Source organism: Oreochromis niloticus, linkage group LG14 (assembly GCF_001858045.2).
Source record: "Oreochromis niloticus isolate F11D_XX linkage group LG14, O_niloticus_UMD_NMBU, whole genome shotgun sequence".
In the NCBI taxonomy this organism is placed as follows: domain Eukaryota; kingdom Metazoa; phylum Chordata; class Actinopteri; order Cichliformes; family Cichlidae; genus Oreochromis; species Oreochromis niloticus.
This window is the reverse complement of record NC_031979.2, coordinates 35,111,267-35,128,478: the sequence shown is the minus strand read 5'-3', so window position 1 is coordinate 35,128,478 and position 17,212 is coordinate 35,111,267. Positions and strand designations below refer to the sequence as shown.

Genomic DNA, 17,212 nt, shown 5'->3' with positions numbered 1-17,212 from the left:
AGCGGACAGTTGAGGGTTAAGCGGTTTCTTTTCCCCTCCAGCTTCTCGGTTATGTTTTCTAGCGTAACATCCTCCCATTTCCGGCGCATTTGTGCGCATTTCACTGCAACTTGACGCAGCTGGAGAAGTTTGGGAGGACCGCGGAGGGCAGAACGAGAATCCCCAGAATTCATCGCGATAAACCAACATCAACAGGACTTCAAAATGGTTTTCGGTCTGACGCCCCAAATATTTCCAGAGCAGAGTAGCTCATCTCAGATGGCCACACTTCAGAAGAGGCCCAGGCGCGAACCGGGAGCCTGATGCAGACGCAGGATCCCGGCCGCTCCTCATCACTTCTCTCCACACTTCAGTTTGAAGAGCTGCTTGTTGTTGCGTTTCTATGAATCGGTGTTTTTCCTTTTTGCCACAGAGCTGCTGCATGCTGCGCAGATCCACAGTCACGCCGCCCTGGAGGATGCTCCCTTTACGGGCTCCAATCTGAGCCGGAAATCCCAGCTCACTGTAACACAGGCGCACAGAAACAACAAATCGTGCCGGAGAGGAGAGAAACTCCAGGGCTGATTAAGACTTTTATAATATCATCATTTCTCTAAATGAATATCGTGACCAAAATAATTAACTTTGCTGACGTTACTGGATACCTAATATAGAAAATTTGTCGAGGAAAAGAAAAAGAAAGGACGACAGGTGGCGGTACAGGTGACACTCAGTCACCTGTGTGTCTCTCTTGTTGGCCAATTAATCACTCTGAAAGCTGAAGAGCAGCGCACGGAGAGTTTGTGGCCACAGCTCTACAACAGATAGAGAAAAAGAGCAATTACACGACTTTTAACACGATATTATAATTTTAACTTGTAAAATAGCAACAACCCAACATTTAAACTGTGCCACAGCCTTCATCTGAAGGCTCCCTGAGTGCAAACGTTTGGGACCAGTGAGCCTGTTTGAACACTGATTTTTAAAGTTATGTTCAAGCTACACATGAACCCATCACAAACACACTGAATACCTCCATTCAAAGCACAGACACAGATGAAGGCAATCATGCCAGACTTTTTAAACAGAAAATGGGAAACGAGGGAAGTCGAACTCTTTTATTAATATCTTTATATTCAAGAATCAAAAGGATTAAAATAAAACACCAAATTTACTGAATCAAAACACAAGCTGCAAAGATTCAAGCAGAGAAAGTTTGTTTTAATTTCATTCTATTCAATTTTATTTATATAGCTCCAAATCACAACAAAAATCACCTTTAAAGTGCTTTGTATTGTAAAGTAGACCCCACAATAATACATACAGAGAAAAACCCAACAATCATATGACCCCCTATGAGCAAGCACTTTGGCGACAGTGGGAAAGAAAAACTCCCTTTTAACAGGAAGAAACCTCCAGCAGAACCAGGCTCAGGGAGGGGCGGGGCCATCTGCTGCGACCAGTTGGGTGAGAGAAGGAAGACAGGATAAAGACATGCTGTGTTTTAATGACCGGGCTGCTCTGTGATTAGCTCCTGTGAGGGACCCAAGCAGTGAGGCTCAAGGACGAAAGTGTGGAAGCTAATTAGATTTTAATCAGATAGTCAACCAAACACAAAGGAGGGGAAGCTTACACAGCAACTGTATATAAACCTGAACAAACAGACATATTAAATTAACAGATAATTAAACATGTATTCCTTTATATCATATTTATTACAACCAGAACAGGTCTTTTGCAGATCCTCTGCAGTTAACGAGTTCTTTGAAGTTCGGAGAAAAAGTCATAATGAGTCGTGGATTATAAACTGTGTGCAGCAGTAAGTATAGTTTCCTAACATCACGTGCATATAAAGATGTGTGTATATGATTGTGTGTAACAGCAGCAGGAATAAGCTTGGTGCTGAAGTGTCTTCACTGTGCTGAGACTCCACGTCGCTGTTCTCAGAGCAGCATCATCTCCCAGGTTTCCAGCGGTTTGTGAATGTCTCCTGTAAAGCTTTGCTTCTGGTTTGTGCGCAGTGATGGTTGTGAGCTGACATACTTACTGGGCCAAATTATCCAATGGGAGCCCTGCACAGGAGCCCACCCAAGAGCTGAGAAACAAGCAAGCAAATAAATGAAGAACTAGAATATTATTTCCTGAGACCTTTAAGCTTGAAAGTATATTAAAAAAAAATAACACAATCAACACAATCATTCATGTTTCCACTGCACTGCCAAGGCCGTTAGTCTCCACCAAACTGAACTTAGTGTGAGGCTACAGTCCTTCCAAAATGAGTCACAGAAGCAGGAGCTGTTTCAGCAAATGAAAGGAAAATGAGAACAAGAGGAGAGAAAGGCCGACTGACTCCTTACTGAAGCAGCAGCTCACGGTGCATTCACACTTATGGAAAAAAGCTTAACTTTCCATCTGATATCAGCTACTTTAAAGCTTTTACTGAAGATATTTTTGTGGCCTAAATTTTTGTAGGTGAGGTGCTCTGATTTATGTACTCATACATTCTACTTGTAATTATTGATGAACGGGGGGGGGGGAATAAACTCGGTGAGGACTCATCTCATCAAACATTTGTACATTTGTGTCATGTACATCAGTCCTGCTGGGCGTCAGTGTCTTAATCAGCAGCAGCTGGCCTGCAATTTAAAATGTAGTCTTTCACACTTCTTACTGAAGAAAACTGAAGCTCATTCCGCTCTACACACTAAAATCCCATCTAAACTTTCCAGCTGTCATGAGCAGGTTGTCTCAGCCTGGATCACTTTCTAAGTTGTAAAGAAACTCCTGGGGTGAATATGTTGTTTGAAGGGTGATTAAAAAGTGAACAACATCTTTTCATAATTACTTTTAAGGCAGAAAACAAACTTCAAGCTCATTTTCATTTTTAATTTTTAATTAAAAACAACTTGACCTCTGACCTGGACCTTTGTAACAGCACTGGTCTGTATGCCTGCTGAGCATGCAGGGACCGTCTACAAAGTCCAGCACTGAAATACATCACAGATGGCTGCCCCAGCCTACTTCTTGCTCTGTGCTCGCTCATAAGGGGTCATTTGATTGTAGCATGTTCTCTGTATTATTGTAGGGTCTTTACCTTCATTATAAAGCACCTTGAGGCAACTGTTGAATAAATATCTTAAGAATCAACCAACAAACACAGTTTTAGTCATTTGCATGGTTTTTGGAAAGAGAAAACAGACTACACTCAGTTTCACAATCCCTCTGAGAGTGTAACTCTGATGTGTGTAGTCTGCAGTGAATTTAAGATCAGTGACTATTTATATTTGAGATAAAAATACCTTTTTAAAGAAAGAAAGAAAGAAAGAAAGAAAGAAAGAAAGAAAGAAAGAAAGAGTTTTCAGCAGAGTTTGCTCGCCGTTTGACTCCCGAGCTACAAGTTACAAAATCCCGAGCTGCACTTGAAGGCAGCAACAGAGAGAAAAATTCTGAGCCAACCGTGAAGGCATCATGAAGACGAACGGAAGGAGTTTTGAGTCTTACAGGAAGAGGATTGATTTCGAAAGTTGTTTTGTTCTATCTGTTGAATGCCTGGCGGCCACACCGCCGAGCGGCTGCACTGGAAAGCACCTGAAGTGATTCCCGCTGCACACAGCCTCCACCGCGGCCATGACGCTTTGATACACACCTGACGGAAGCAGCAGCAGGTAAGCGCGGGTTTATGATGTTTGCCAGCTTTGAGTAAATCACAGCTTCGTTAAAAGTCACTCTACCGTCTGTTTATGCCACTTCATCGCTGTTAGCCACTCCAGCCGTCGGGGGTGTCAAACTTGCGACCCGCCGGCCAGAACCGGCCTCTAAAGTATCGTTTTCGGTCCACCGGCGGTTTTCAAAGTGTGAAAGTGGAAGTAAAATTATTAACAAGTCCCTATTTTTCATTATGGTGATGCATTACAGAGGAGGGAACGTGTCTGGGAGGTTGGGAGTATTGTTAGATGGAGACAAACAGGTCAAAAATCATAAAGAGATTAAAACAACAACTTTGTTTAGATGCAAAAACTCTACATTTAAAGGTTTTCTGTTCTTCCTCTGTGACATTAACTATCTATCTATAGCTTTATAAGGTACACTTTTTCTTCTGTTCATTAATAGAAATGGCAGCCAATCACATGGCAGCAGCTCAGTGCATTTAGACATGTAGGACCAGCTGATTTTCAAACTGAGCATCAGAATGGGGACTTAAAAGTGACTTAAGTGACTTTGAACGTGGCATGGTTGTTACTACCAGACAGGTGGGTCTGAGTGTTTCAGAGAGTGGTCAGAAAATGAAAAAATATCCAGTGAGCGGCAGTTTAGGGAGTAAAGTGGTCTCGCTGATGGCAGAGGAGAATGGTTGGATTGCTTTGAGCTGATATGGAGGTAACAGTAACTCAAAAAAATAGATACGTGCTACAGCCAAGATAACACAGAAGCACATCTCTGAATCCACAGCGCGTCAGAGCGTGCGGCAGATGGGCTGCAGGACCAGACCACAACCACTGAGTATTTTTGGTGCATTGCTGTTGCTTCAGTTTCCTGTTCTCAGCTAAGACGACAGTTCACACGGGGCACCAACGTTAAACAACAGAAGGTTGGAAGGAGTGAGTGTCAGTTTCTGCTGTGGGTTTCAGATGGTGGGGTCAGACTTTGGCATAAAGAAGAGAAAGCATGGATCCTGCCTTGTGTTAGCAGTTCAGGCTGCTGCTGGTGTGATGGTGTGGGGGATATTTTCTTGGCACCAACTGAGCATCACCTAAACACTACAGCCTACCTGAGTGTTGCTGCTGACCACACCCACCCCTTCATGACCACAGTGTTACCTTCTTTTTTCAAGCTCTTAAGACACGAGGCAGGAAACAAACTACAACCTCATTTATATTTTTTAAAAAGTGCCATGAAGATTAACATGAGGTTTTGTAACACTGTCATTAATGTCAGGTATACTTAGCCTGATAAAACTTACTTCCCAAGTACAACAATACATGGCAAATTGAAGTACTCTTCTTGTAATTTCTAATTCTGCTTCTTTAAGCTTAAAAATCCAAACCTTTGGAGGGACATGTGTTATTATGCAGTCGTCTTTCCTCCTTCAGATCAGATCGGGTCTCCTGAACTAAAACATGTTTGATGCTGGGGAGTCACGTAGTCAGCCCATCCCATCTTTGAGAATAATGAAGACTTTGCATTAAAAATGAAGAAAACAGAAAACAAACAAGTAAAGCAAACAAAGGAGGCGGATGATGTCGTGGGAAGAAGATCACGAGGGGTTTTGAAATCCTTCTTTATTAAAATCAGGCTTCGCTTTACTCCACGAGTCTGAGGTTGCACAGCTGAGGAGCAGCGGCGCTGGTGGCTGAAGTGGCCGGTACCTCATGAGTCATAGTGACTAATCTTAATCTTTGTTCATGACATGACGCTGTGGATAATAACCCGTGAGGCTCCAGGCTTTAACAGCAGGTGATTTTAAAGAGCACCGTGCTGTTATGTTAATGACTACAGACCAAAAGTTCTCAGCTTAACCAGACTTTCAAGGAATGTTCATGATGAATATTTAGATTAGGTCACAAATATTTGCTGAGAAGTTGGTGTACCTGTCAGACATCATGCTGACGGCACATGAGATCCCGTGACCTGCGTGTTCTTCAGCACCAATTTACCCCATTACAATATTCAGTTACTGCTCAGTTTTTACATCTGAAGGGGTCATATACACAAACCACAGAGAAAAATGTCCAACCAACACTTTCCTGGAGTTCTTTAAAGAACAGTCATTAAAACTGTGAAGCAGAGTCTCTCCAGACTCCAAACAGGCCTTTGAGGAGGGAAACTGTGGATGTAAGAAGGACTGGCACACACGGTGAAGACAAAGAGGCTGTGTTGCTTTACTTAACAGAAGTCTGTATGTTTTCCTGCTATTTTTGACCCTTTGACAAGTGAAACTGTGTGCAAGCTTCAGTTTATTAAGAGGAAATTGTTGAAATATTTGTTCAGTAGAGCAAAATGAAACCAATATCCCTGCAGGGCAGTTTGCTTTGCAGACAGAACTCGTACCAAACACACTACAAGATCCAGAAAACGTCTGCTGTCATCGTGAATCATGGAGGAAAACATCGACATGACTGTCGGTGTCTCTGAGTGCCGCCTTTAAGAGCTGAACTTGAAAACAATGCTGAGGGTCTGAAATGATGCTCGGTACCTCACAGCTGAGCCTCGTTCCATAAACGTGTTGAATTTACGCCGAAGGTCACTCAGTGGCACAGCCCGACTGTTTCAGCCTGTTTAATGCTTTTCTAAAGTTAATAAAATAAAAAATAAAGGTGCCGGGCCCAAAGATGGAAGATTGAGTTCAGAGGGTCGGCGTCTATAAAACCCTGTCCAGCACTTTCTCACCCTGCACTGGATCCCCTCAGGGATCGATCGTCAGAGCCATCGTGGACCAGGAGTTGTCCTAAAGTATGCTGACAGCTCGCTAATTGTGAGTCTTCTGCAGGAAGTGGAGCAGGAGCGTGGCCCTGACCTTCACTAAGTTAGTTGACTGGTGTGAGCAGTTTTTCCTCCAAAGACCAAAGAAATGTCCAGTGAGGAGGCTCCTTCATCCTCTCCCTGCACCCATTTCGGTTCATGTGAACCAGCAGCTCTAAATAATCGAGACAAGAAGTCAAAGTTTGATTTAAATACAGACACTTTATATAAAACGATAGATCAGCTGTGGTTTACCTTTCATTTTTAGCAGGTATCCTCAGTACTACAGATGGAGCGTGTCCTTACTGTCTGCAATGATTTTCTTTCCCCATAGATTATCCCATCTTTAATCTCTGTGACTCTGAGTAATAATAGAATTTGCACAAATTCTCTGAAGGCATGAATCTGAATCTGCCACGTGACTGGCTAGTTTGCACGAATAGACATGGAGCAGTGATCCTAATAAAGTGCTCACAGAGTGAACACTAACAAACAGGAGAAAGTGGAGTTAAAGAAAGCCGCTGTTGGTGAACAAAATGAGGAAAACCTCATTATGGAATCTGGAATGTCTAATTAAAGAATAATACAGGTTATTATGTTAGTCAGTGCGTTATTTAATTATGGCTGAATTAGAGCGACATTAGGCAGCGAGCTGGGAAATTAAGTAGCTGCTGTAACAGGACACGTTCACCTCGTGTGGTGCTTTGCATCGCTCAAATTAAATTTGCCTGGCAAAAAGGCGAAGGGAACTCGGGGAACATGTCAGAGCCGTGCAAACTCAATTTAATATAATATATAAAGGCCATTTTCACAGTTACAGGCCCTCGAGGTGCACAGGTGTGGGTTGAAATTTGACAGTTTTTAATTCGTAGTTTCGAAGCATATTTCACACCCTCGTAACTTCAGAAGTACAACAGATAGCCCACACTCAGTGTCTCAGTGAAAGCCAAAAATATTTTGTTCCGACTAGGGCTGTTCGATATAACGATATATATCGGATGACGATATAAAAACGTCTATCGTTTCATTTTACGCTATCGTTTGTTTTGTGGTGTCGCAAAATAAACTGTTTACGGCAATATTTTTTCATTATTTTGATGGTCACTGTAGTGGCTATATTAATTTCCTAAAGTTTTCTCTTTCTCTTATATTTAATATAACCACACTACAGACGGACAAGCGCTTGTTTTTATGCATTGTTGTTAGCAACAACGACGGTAAAACCACCTCGTGTCTGCTTGTTTATTTTCCACATAAACCTTTCACAATAAAGCTCAAGATCCTGTTGAGACTTTTCAAAATAAACTGAATCACGTGAAAGATGCAGAGTATTTACGGATGAGAAGTAAAAAAGAGCCGTCAGATGCTAAAAAATAAACCTTAGACTCAAACGTTAGAACAGGCTTTTCCCCGCAGCACGCTGTGTGATAAATACTCACAAAGAAAACGGCGGCCGTTACAACCTATGTCTAAAAATGTATCGTTTCATGCATCAGTTAAAACACTCGACTCCAGGTATGCGACGCCCAGCTGGAAACACTTCACGCAAGTCGAGCTGCCCGACATTCACAGAATTTACAGAAAATGTTACATTTTTGTGATTTATATCGTTATCGGACGATAGATGTCTTAATATTGGGATATGAGATTTTGGTCATATCGCACAGCCCTAGTTCCGACCAAATTTTTCTGTAAGCAACTTTGATCATTAATATCGCAGGATATGTTAAAGTTTCTGAATATTTGCTGTATTTCTAAAGACATTAGTGCCCAAAAATACTGGAAAACATTTGTTAAAATGCATCAGATTTAAGCCAAACGGTTAACTATGGAAGTATTCATAGTATGAAGGTAAAACGACCAAAGTCATGGCACAGAGCGAGCTGATTCTGCGGGGTCAGCTGGAAACTTTGATCAGATCTGATTGATTTTTAATGTGACACATTCGTATTACCTCTGTGAAACGTGCCAACGGAGATGCTTGTTGATTTGTGTCGGCAGGTAAGAGCAGAGCATAGACATGGCCATCGCACACGTGGCTACAGAGTACATGTTCAGCGACTTTCTGCTGAAGGACCCGAACCAGGCTCGATACCGCAACGTTCGAACGGAGCTCGCCGTGGACAAGATCGTGACCTGCGTGGCCGTGGGCCTTCCCCTCCTCCTCATCTCTCTAGCCTTCGCTCAGGAGGTCTCAGTCGGTGAGTGAAGCCGGGGAACGAGCAAAGTTGGCTCCATGATGCAGGTGTCTGTGCGATAGTTAAATATTACTTTTTAAAAGAATCTTGATGGAAAACACGAAGAAGAGTTCATGAGAAGTCACAGAATCCAGCCTGAATAGCCTTTAAGAGACTCCAGCTGCACATCTGTATGCACCACTGTCATATTTTTAATCATAGAAACATTTTTGTCAGTTTTCTTCTCCTAAAGCTTTTTATTTATTCATTTTCTGTAATTTTCCACTTCTAATCACTGCCCCATGATGTTTTTCAGTGCGTGTCGGCTAACAGACAGTTCTACCCTTTTCATAAATATCTTCTCGTTAAAACACTTCCATTTCCTCTGACACTGCTTCTGCTTACATGTGGCCATTTTTCTGTCCTCGCTTCTTGTTTTTACCTACAGTTTTTCTTCCATGCTGCCCTTAAATTGTGTCCATACTTTGGTGGCAGATGCAGAAATTATGCTCATAGATAAAGGAAACATCACAGGTGTGATAAACACAAACAGAGTAATTTAAAAAAAGACTTCCTGTATAAAATATGAGGTCATAAATAACCCCAGTTGGGATTTTTAGCCACTCGGGTAGCTTAGTTCCTCGGATCTTGTCTGTGTGGGTCTAAAGTGATCTAAAGATCTGAACTTGGATCCAGTCCACATGTCTAGGTGTCCATTGGGAAGATGCTAAACTCCAGGTGTGTTTGAATTTGTCTTGTAGCAGCATGAAAACACAAGTTTCAGACAAACAACAAATGAATGTTTAAAAAAGATTAAAGAACCTACAGAATGCCTTTTATTCCTCGCCTGGCATTTCTGACAGAACGTCTCCTGAACCAACCAGCTGGCGTCTCTAACGCCGTGTGACTGATGTTTTCTTCAATTTTATTCACAGTCATGTTTAAAAAGCCTTACAGTCTTAACTCGAACCTGTACGAACCCTGTTTGGGTCACTTCATTCTGTGAGAAATCTTTCTAAGAAATCCACTCAACCACAAACAGATCTGGTCTTGCAAGAATTTTGATCTGTTTCCAGGAAGTAGACTGAAGGTTATGCTGTGTCACTCGTGTGGACTCGTGTTGATTCTGACCCTGCTGCTGGGGCTTATTTCCTGTCTCCATGTTTCTCTCAGGTACTCAGATCAGCTGCTTTGCTCCAACTAACTTCTCATGGAGGCAGGCAGCTTATGTGGACTCCTTCTGCTGGGCGGCTGTGCACACACACACTCTACCTCTGTGGCTGCACAAGGTACACACACACACACACACACAGTGTTACAGTTACTGAAAAGATGTAAGCCATCTTAATCTTGCTGTGTTTGATTCAGAGTGAAGGGAAAGCTTTCTGGCGTTCACAGGCAGCCTCGGGTTTGTGATTTCAGGGTGTGGTTCAGATATTTTTAGTAGGGTGCATTCTGAGGACTGTAATGGGCGTGCATGTTTCTTCACATACCTACAACGATCTTTCTTTAATGACACCGGATAAACCTGCACAAGAAATCTGACGTTCAAATAGCTGATCGTGCACAAAAGCACAGTTAACCCTCAGAGCTTTGCTTTCTGCCTTTCAGCTCATTCTGTCGGGTTTGAAATGTGAGTCTGCTCTACCAGTCCTCTTCATGGTTCAGGTTTTTGCCGTTAATGAGAAAGGGCATGCCCATATCTTTCTTTCATTATGATTCACCCCTTTTGGGGGGGGTTGTGGTTCTTATGTCACTCAGTCTGTAGTTGGTTTCATTTCTAAGTAAAATCCACTGGAGTCTGGAGCCTAATCACAGAGAGAAGCTTAGATGCAAATCAAACTAACGGTTCGCTTCACATTTTCACTCTTGGCTCATTCCCTCTCTAAATCTGCTGATTTCTTTTTTGTTTTTAATTTAAAAATGTTTGTTTGTTTGTTTTTTAAAATAAAGAGTTGATATTAAGTGAGTGTGATCACCGTGGGAAACTTTTTAATTCACCTTATTTTTGGAGACTACATGGAGGCATCCACATAAAATTGTCAGGTCTTAAAAAGGCCACATTTTACACCCAATCCAAGTGATCTGTCTGTGATCTGTATGTCATAGTTTGAAAAGCAAAATGGAACCATATTAATATCTGTCACATAAAGAACAGAAACAAGCTCTCGCACTCAATATAAGAGCATCAATAAACAAAAAGACGAGTTTTGAGAAGTCTCTTAAATGTTTCATGAAAAGGTTGATGCAAAGCTCAGAGCCTTCAGCCCACAGTGAAGGCTCTGTGCCCAGAGGCGTGGAGGTTGGGCGAGGGATAGAAAGCAGACCCGTGGTTGGGTGCAGCGGGTCAGTAAGTAAGTAATGCAGGAGCCAGTGGAGATTTAAGAGGGTGGGGGCGATATGTGCCCAGAGCTAAGAGCCTGTTAGAAGCCTAGCGGCCAAGGTTTGGGCAGAGTAGAGATCTTTCAGGGCTTTGGTGGAAATCTCACTGCGGTAATCAGGCCAGGTGGCTGAGGGTCTCTGCTACAGAGCCAGAGAGAAGAGATGTTCATTAAGTTTATTCACTATATGTTTAATTTCTTAAAGCACTTGTAAACTTTATGGTTTATGATGTGAGATGCTACTGTACAGTAAGACCGGAGAACTGAACACGCACGCACGCACGCACGCGCACACACACACACACACACACACACACTCTCATATCTCTATGAAAGTGAAACTGTTATCTCTGTCTGTTTCATCAGGCATTAGTTTATCAAACCAAACACCAGCATAACAGGAGCCTCGGTGTCAGTGTGTCAGCTGTGCACACCTTTCTTTTATCAGCAGTCGTATTTGTGGAAACGTCACCGCTAATATGATGTTTATGTCTTAGTTAAAGCTCTGCTGCCTCCTCTCCTGTGTCCTCTCTCCAGTTCTTTCCTTACATCCTGCTGCTGGTGGCCGTTCTCATGTACGCCCCGGCGTTGTTCTGGAGATTTTGCGCTGCGCCGCTCCTGCAGTCTGACCTCGCCTTCATCATGGAAGAGCTGGACCGCTGTTATAACCGTGCTGTCACTCTGGCCAAACGGATGGCGACAGCAGAGCAGCCGTCCACTGACAGGTACAGCACTTTACAGGCAACAGGGTGGAAGGATGCACTTCATTGTTTGGGAACATGGCAAAAAGCTTCCAATCAGTGGAATAACTGATGCATCCACTGGTCTGTCTGTGTGTTTACCGGCAAATCCATAAAGTGCCTGCACAACCTCACTTTAATCTGCTCTTTCCACCCTTTCTTTCCACAGCGATCCCACCGAGGGCTGCTTCCATTACCCAATGGTGGAGAAGTTCTTGATGACCAAGCGCTGCTCGCGGAAGCTGATCTTTTACTACCTCCTGTGCCGCGTTCTGACTCTGCTCACCCTGCTCTGCGCCTGCATCTACCTGGGCTACTACCTCCGCCTGGCCTCCACTACAGACGACTTCGGCTGCAAGCTGCGTGTCGGCCTGCTCGAGTCAGACTCCGGCGTCCCCGACAAGGTGCAGTGTAAGCTCATCGCCGTGGGAGTCTTCTCCTTGCTGAGGTATTTTCCTGAGCTTTGCATTGAAGAGTTGATATGTCAGAAATCAGATTAAGCTTTGATTTGTGCTTTACAAACAAGTTTACCTGTGGTGCAATGATGAGATCTGAACCCTTTTGGCTTTTGAGAATAGTAAAAACTGAAATTCATTAAACTGGGGATGGCAGACTGCAGGTACCAGGCAGGGGGTTTAAAAAAAGTGGCATAAACTGCAGTTCCTCTAACGCCCACTAGAGGCTGGCTCCAAAAAGTGAGTCAGTCTCTAAAAGATACATTTTTGACACATTTCATTGGATAAAAAGAGTTATTTTGTTGCCATTTTGCCAGTAAGTTGGTCTTTTGGGATACTTAAGGCCTCCATCTCTCTGATTACTCTTCTCAGCTTCGTAAACTTGATCGTCTTCGCCACGTTGATTCCAGTTGTGATCTACGCCAGTCTGCGTCCCCTCTACTGCTATGGCCACGCTCACTTCCTCGAAACCTACCAATCACTGCCCACTGTGAGCGTCCTGCCCAAACCCGGTGGCCAATGTGATGATCTCTCGCTCTACCTGCTCCTACTGGAGGAGAACATCAGTGAAGTGAAATCCTACAAATATATGAAGGTGTGTATGTTAAAGCATCAGAAATGACAAACAGCCAAACTTTGTCAGCATTGAAAACATTTTGATCTGTGTTTAAGTGAAGTTGTTTGGCCATTAACTCAAATCATTAGTACATGAGAAACCAGATCCTTCTGTTGTGTTTGGATTAGTTACGTTGACCCGATTTCCCTCTTTATGTCCCATTCTCCCATTTCATGTATTGAGATAAAATCCAACATTCTGATTGGCTTAAATAGATGTTGCACAAGAAACCCAGGGCTAAAAAAGGCATTGTGGCTCTCTGAATATGTGAGCATATGAATGAGAGCATGAAACCAAACATCGTCCTTTTATGCCTGTTAGAAGAAAACAAAGTGCACATGACTCCTTCACATGTTAAATGCCAAACCTCTCCCAGTCTACCCCTCATCGTCAGAAACTGTCCCACATAAGCATGCTCTTTGTCCTACATGTGGTTTGGTAACTCTAATACTGGGAAAAAAAAGTCTCAGAAAGTTGATTCAGTTCATCTGGATGGAACATTTCAGTGTGAGAAACGTTTTGATCACGGAGTCTCAGCAGACCTTATAAACAGTATTATAAGAGTGTGACTTTTATCATCCATAGTGCCGTGATTCCTTCCCCGATTCCCTGTGAATAGCCCACATGACCACTGACCATTAATGATGACGCTCTCGTGGTTCATTGTTATGTAATCGCACTGATTTCTATGGTTACGCAACGTTAGTGTTTATAAGGTTGTGGAAACGTGCGGCCAGTTGAGGCGCGAATGAGTGAGGACACATTTCTCCCACTGAAAGCATTGTCCAGGTCCAGAGAATCAACTTTGTGGTTATTGGACATGCATGAAGACATAAAAAAGTACTGCAAACTGAATTGGAGGCAGATTTTTAGCTTTCTTCATACAGGCACTTGTGTTGTTTTGTTGTGGTGTTCCTGCAGCCCTGCTGGGTCTCAGCAGAAAAGCCGGTTATTTACCCCAGAGTGTTTAAAGCATGTTTTAGTATCATACATGGTGCGTTTCTTCCCTGACGATTTCTGGCCATAGGTGTTGGAGATGTTGAGGAGACGAGGCGAGCACGCTGGAGAAAGCTTCGACCCCATGGGCCTGCTGCAGAATCTCTGCCTGGTGAAGATGGACAACGTAGACGGGTTGAAACCCACCGGTGCTTCAGCGATGCGTGATAATGACACGGATGCTCCCGAGGACATCTGCGAGGTTCCAAACTCGTCCAAAGAAAATGGCAGCAAGACGGAAACGGAGATGAAAGGTGAGAAAAGAAACAGCTTTGAAATCTCACTGGAAGGAGTCGGTGCTCTCGTAAGGATGTGGATGCTTCAACCAGCAGAACCGGTTCCCTGCGATTCCAGTATATGAATAACAGCTGCAGTTTCAAGGCTTCAGCCTCAGGTTTAATATTAAAGTTGTTACAAATCTGGAAAAATAAGTTCCCACTCAAGGCCTTCAGAATCTGGCAGAGAAATCTGATATTCTTTAATGACCCAGTCAGTGCCTGATCTCTTATTAAATACTAAATTGTAAGTCCTGAACAGTTGACACAGCATTTTGATAGACTTTGAATTGAAAGACGTTCGGTGTCGATTTATATAAAACCCAAAGTGTTTTATATCTTGGGAAACGCTGTGAACTCTGTTTTTACAAACCTCTACAGACAGGTAAAAGTTTTCAGGTCCATTTCAGTAACAGACGGGCTTATTTGTGTGTTTTTAGAGCTCAGACCTCTGCTGAAAGAGAACAAAGATGCAGCAGGAAGCAGCGACGGAGGCGTTCTCCGTCAGAGACCAATGTGATGATTCAGCGTGGGATTAACAAACTCAGACTTTACATCGTTTTCTTCAGAGGAGAGAGGATGGAAAGTTTGTTTTTTTGTCTGTCCGGTAGATTGTGGAATAATGGCAGGACGCTGGAGGATGATTGGCTAAAACTGCTGATGGTACTGATTTCGACTTTCTCTGAATTTTTTTTTTTTAAGGACAATTTCAAACACTACAATCCTGAAAGCTTAACTTGGATTTTTACATTTTCTGACACACAATCACTGAATATGGAGCTCCTGAAAGGTCGCACTGGGGAACATCTTTCCTCCTGACGATGCTTTTATATTCCCGCTGTCGTGTTTTGGTCCAGCCTTCGTGTATTATGTGATGTATGCATTGATCATTTACACAGCCACTTCCTGCATGCAGAGCTTTATAAAAACATCTGTTTATAAAAACACTGTGACCCGGTTCCACCTCTGCTACCTCGGTCGCCCTTATCCGCTCCCTGTGAGAATCTAGCTTCCTGCAGGGTCGTTCGTTAGGATTTTTATGCATAAACAAAGCAGGGAATCAGAGCAATGTAATGTTGTTTTCTTTCTGTTTTACATTTACGGTTCTCGCTCTATCTGCTGAAAAATCTCCCAGGACTTCATCAATAAGCCAAAAAATAAGCCTGAACAACCTCAATGACAGATTCAGACTTTTTTGGCCTTTGCTGTGTCTCAGGGTGTTTACACAGGCTTACTGCATGGAACGTCTTCATGGACGTAGTGTCAGTCTGATAAACCTGCATTCTTTCTAGCAGGCAGCGACTTGGGCCACAAAAACACTTCTAGTTGTCTGTGTGAAAACAGCCTTCAGTGACCTCGGTAAACACTCTCCTGATGACCTTGTGAGCTCAGCTGCAAGGTTCAGGCCATATTTAATAAAACATTAGGTTCTTTTTGTAAATTATGATCGTTTATCCTGTTGACTTGTCAGTCTCGAGTCGTGACACAGTCAGTTCTATTCCCAACCGATCACGTCATGTTTCAAAAACACCCAGATGGCAGCGATCTAAACACTTGACACTAACCAGGGGGTGACATTTATTTACAGTCATTTCAGGAGCTCCATATGGTTCCATGAATAACAGACAAAAGTTTACCTTCCAGTCAGGGTCTCGTTCATGAGTGACAGAAGAACGGAGCATCTGTGGAGACCTGAGCGTGGAAGTGATGAGCTTCCTCTTCCTTTAGAGACCGGACGAGGCGCTCAGAGGAGAGCTGCTCCTCCTCCTGCCACTAAAACTGCTTTTAAAGTCAATATTGTCAGACTGATTGTTCCTGCACGCTGCCTTAGTGGGAGAACGAGTTTTTCATGCGATTGTCAATCACATTTCAAGACAACGTTAGCGCTTTAAAGTAAAATAAAAATGAAACTGGAATCATTAAAAGGTAGCTAACTCATGAACCTGCAGTCCCAGCGTTTGTTCGGGGTTTGGCTCCCCAGACTGATTTCCTGCTTAAGAACTGAACGTTTTTCTCATGTGTGGATGTGATTAAACTGTCCTTTGCATGTCAAACTACAAGAAAAAGAGGTACGACTGCATGAAGCTTGGTTTTGTGTATTTATTTTTAAGGTTACGAGGTTTTCTTTGTTTAACATAGACATAAATAATCCAAAGTCAGGTTTTAGGTTTTATCGCTCTGAGAGAACTTGTGTAAATCTCTCAGATGTTCAAAAGTCTTGATCTGGAAATCGTCGTGTCTGCTGGGGGATCTCAGGGATAAAATCCTCTCACTGGACTCTGTGTGATAGTCGGTTTTTGTGTTTTTAAAGTGCCTGTGGATCTTTTTTGCATGCATTGATGAAACTTGTTCTCTTCACTCCACAGCAGTGACTGTTTTGTGAACTTCTTTGTGTGTTTTGAATGTCATGGCTGAGTATTATTGGGATTAACATTTGTGCAATGTGTAAAGAGAGACTTGATGTTGTAAACGTTTCCTGTGTTTCTGGATTTGAAGTGAAAGTTTGTTCATTCATAAACACGACTGCAGTGGTTAAAACTGACCTCACCATAAACTCTGTGTGTATGTGTGTGTGTTGTGTGGGTGGGTCAGGGGCTTGAGCAGGGGTCCGTTCTTCGTACCTCGCTAAGTAAGTTAGCCGGATTTGATTGTTGACGATTTCGCGTGATCTTGGATCGTTCGGTTCTCCGAAGCTCATCCGGGACTTGCTGTCATAGCAACAGATCCGTAAGCGTAAACCTGCTCGGGAGCAGGTTTACTTTATGTAAACAGGATTAGATCGCGGCCACTTAGGTATGTACACTTCATTTATATGAAAGCAACAGCGATATTTCTCCACTGTTTCTCCATAAATAAATATTATCAATGTAACTAAAGATAATGTAGTATTTGATTCTTTTATTGATTTCATACAGATACATACAGGTCATTTCCTAAAAAAAGGGAAATGTACTATTAATCATTCTATTTCATGTATTTGATTATTTCAGATGTAATTCATATTTTAGAGTAGTAATAGTAAAACACTTTGTGTAATCAAGATGAGAGACCACGGCTATAAAAGCGAAGGTGGATTTGGGAAGTCTGTCGCAGCCATGTCCTGTCCGTTTGTACGCGAGCAAGGAAGGTGCAAG

General features: G+C 42.8%; 1 protein-coding gene across 1 annotated transcript; it reads left to right on the top strand.

Moving 5' to 3' along the window:
* Window positions 1-3,451: 3,451 nt before the first annotated feature.
* Window positions 3,452-16,632, top strand: LOC100709643 (pannexin-1). The gene is made up of 8 exons (XM_003456405.5): window positions 3,452-3,644; window positions 8,440-8,639; window positions 9,789-9,904; window positions 11,534-11,721; window positions 11,906-12,184; window positions 12,564-12,786; window positions 13,835-14,057; window positions 14,519-16,632. Exons 2-8 carry the CDS (start codon window positions 8,459-8,461, stop codon window positions 14,596-14,598), a joined length of 1,290 nt encoding a protein of 429 aa, XP_003456453.1. The 5' UTR covers window positions 3,452-3,644; window positions 8,440-8,458; the 3' UTR covers window positions 14,599-16,632.
* Window positions 16,633-17,212: the final 580 nt, after the last annotated feature.

Excerpts from the sequence above, each read along its gene's own strand:
- LOC100709643 (XM_003456405.5), top strand. The coding sequence starts at position 8,459 with ATGGCCATCGCACACGTGGCTACAGAGTACATGTTCAGCGACTTTCTG. Across the intron at positions 11,722-11,905 it reads GAGCAGCCGTCCACTGACAG|CGATCCCACCGAGGGCTGCT; the intron begins GTACAGCACTTT and ends TTCTTTCCACAG. Across the intron at positions 12,185-12,563 it reads GGAGTCTTCTCCTTGCTGAG|CTTCGTAAACTTGATCGTCT; the intron begins GTATTTTCCTGA and ends TACTCTTCTCAG.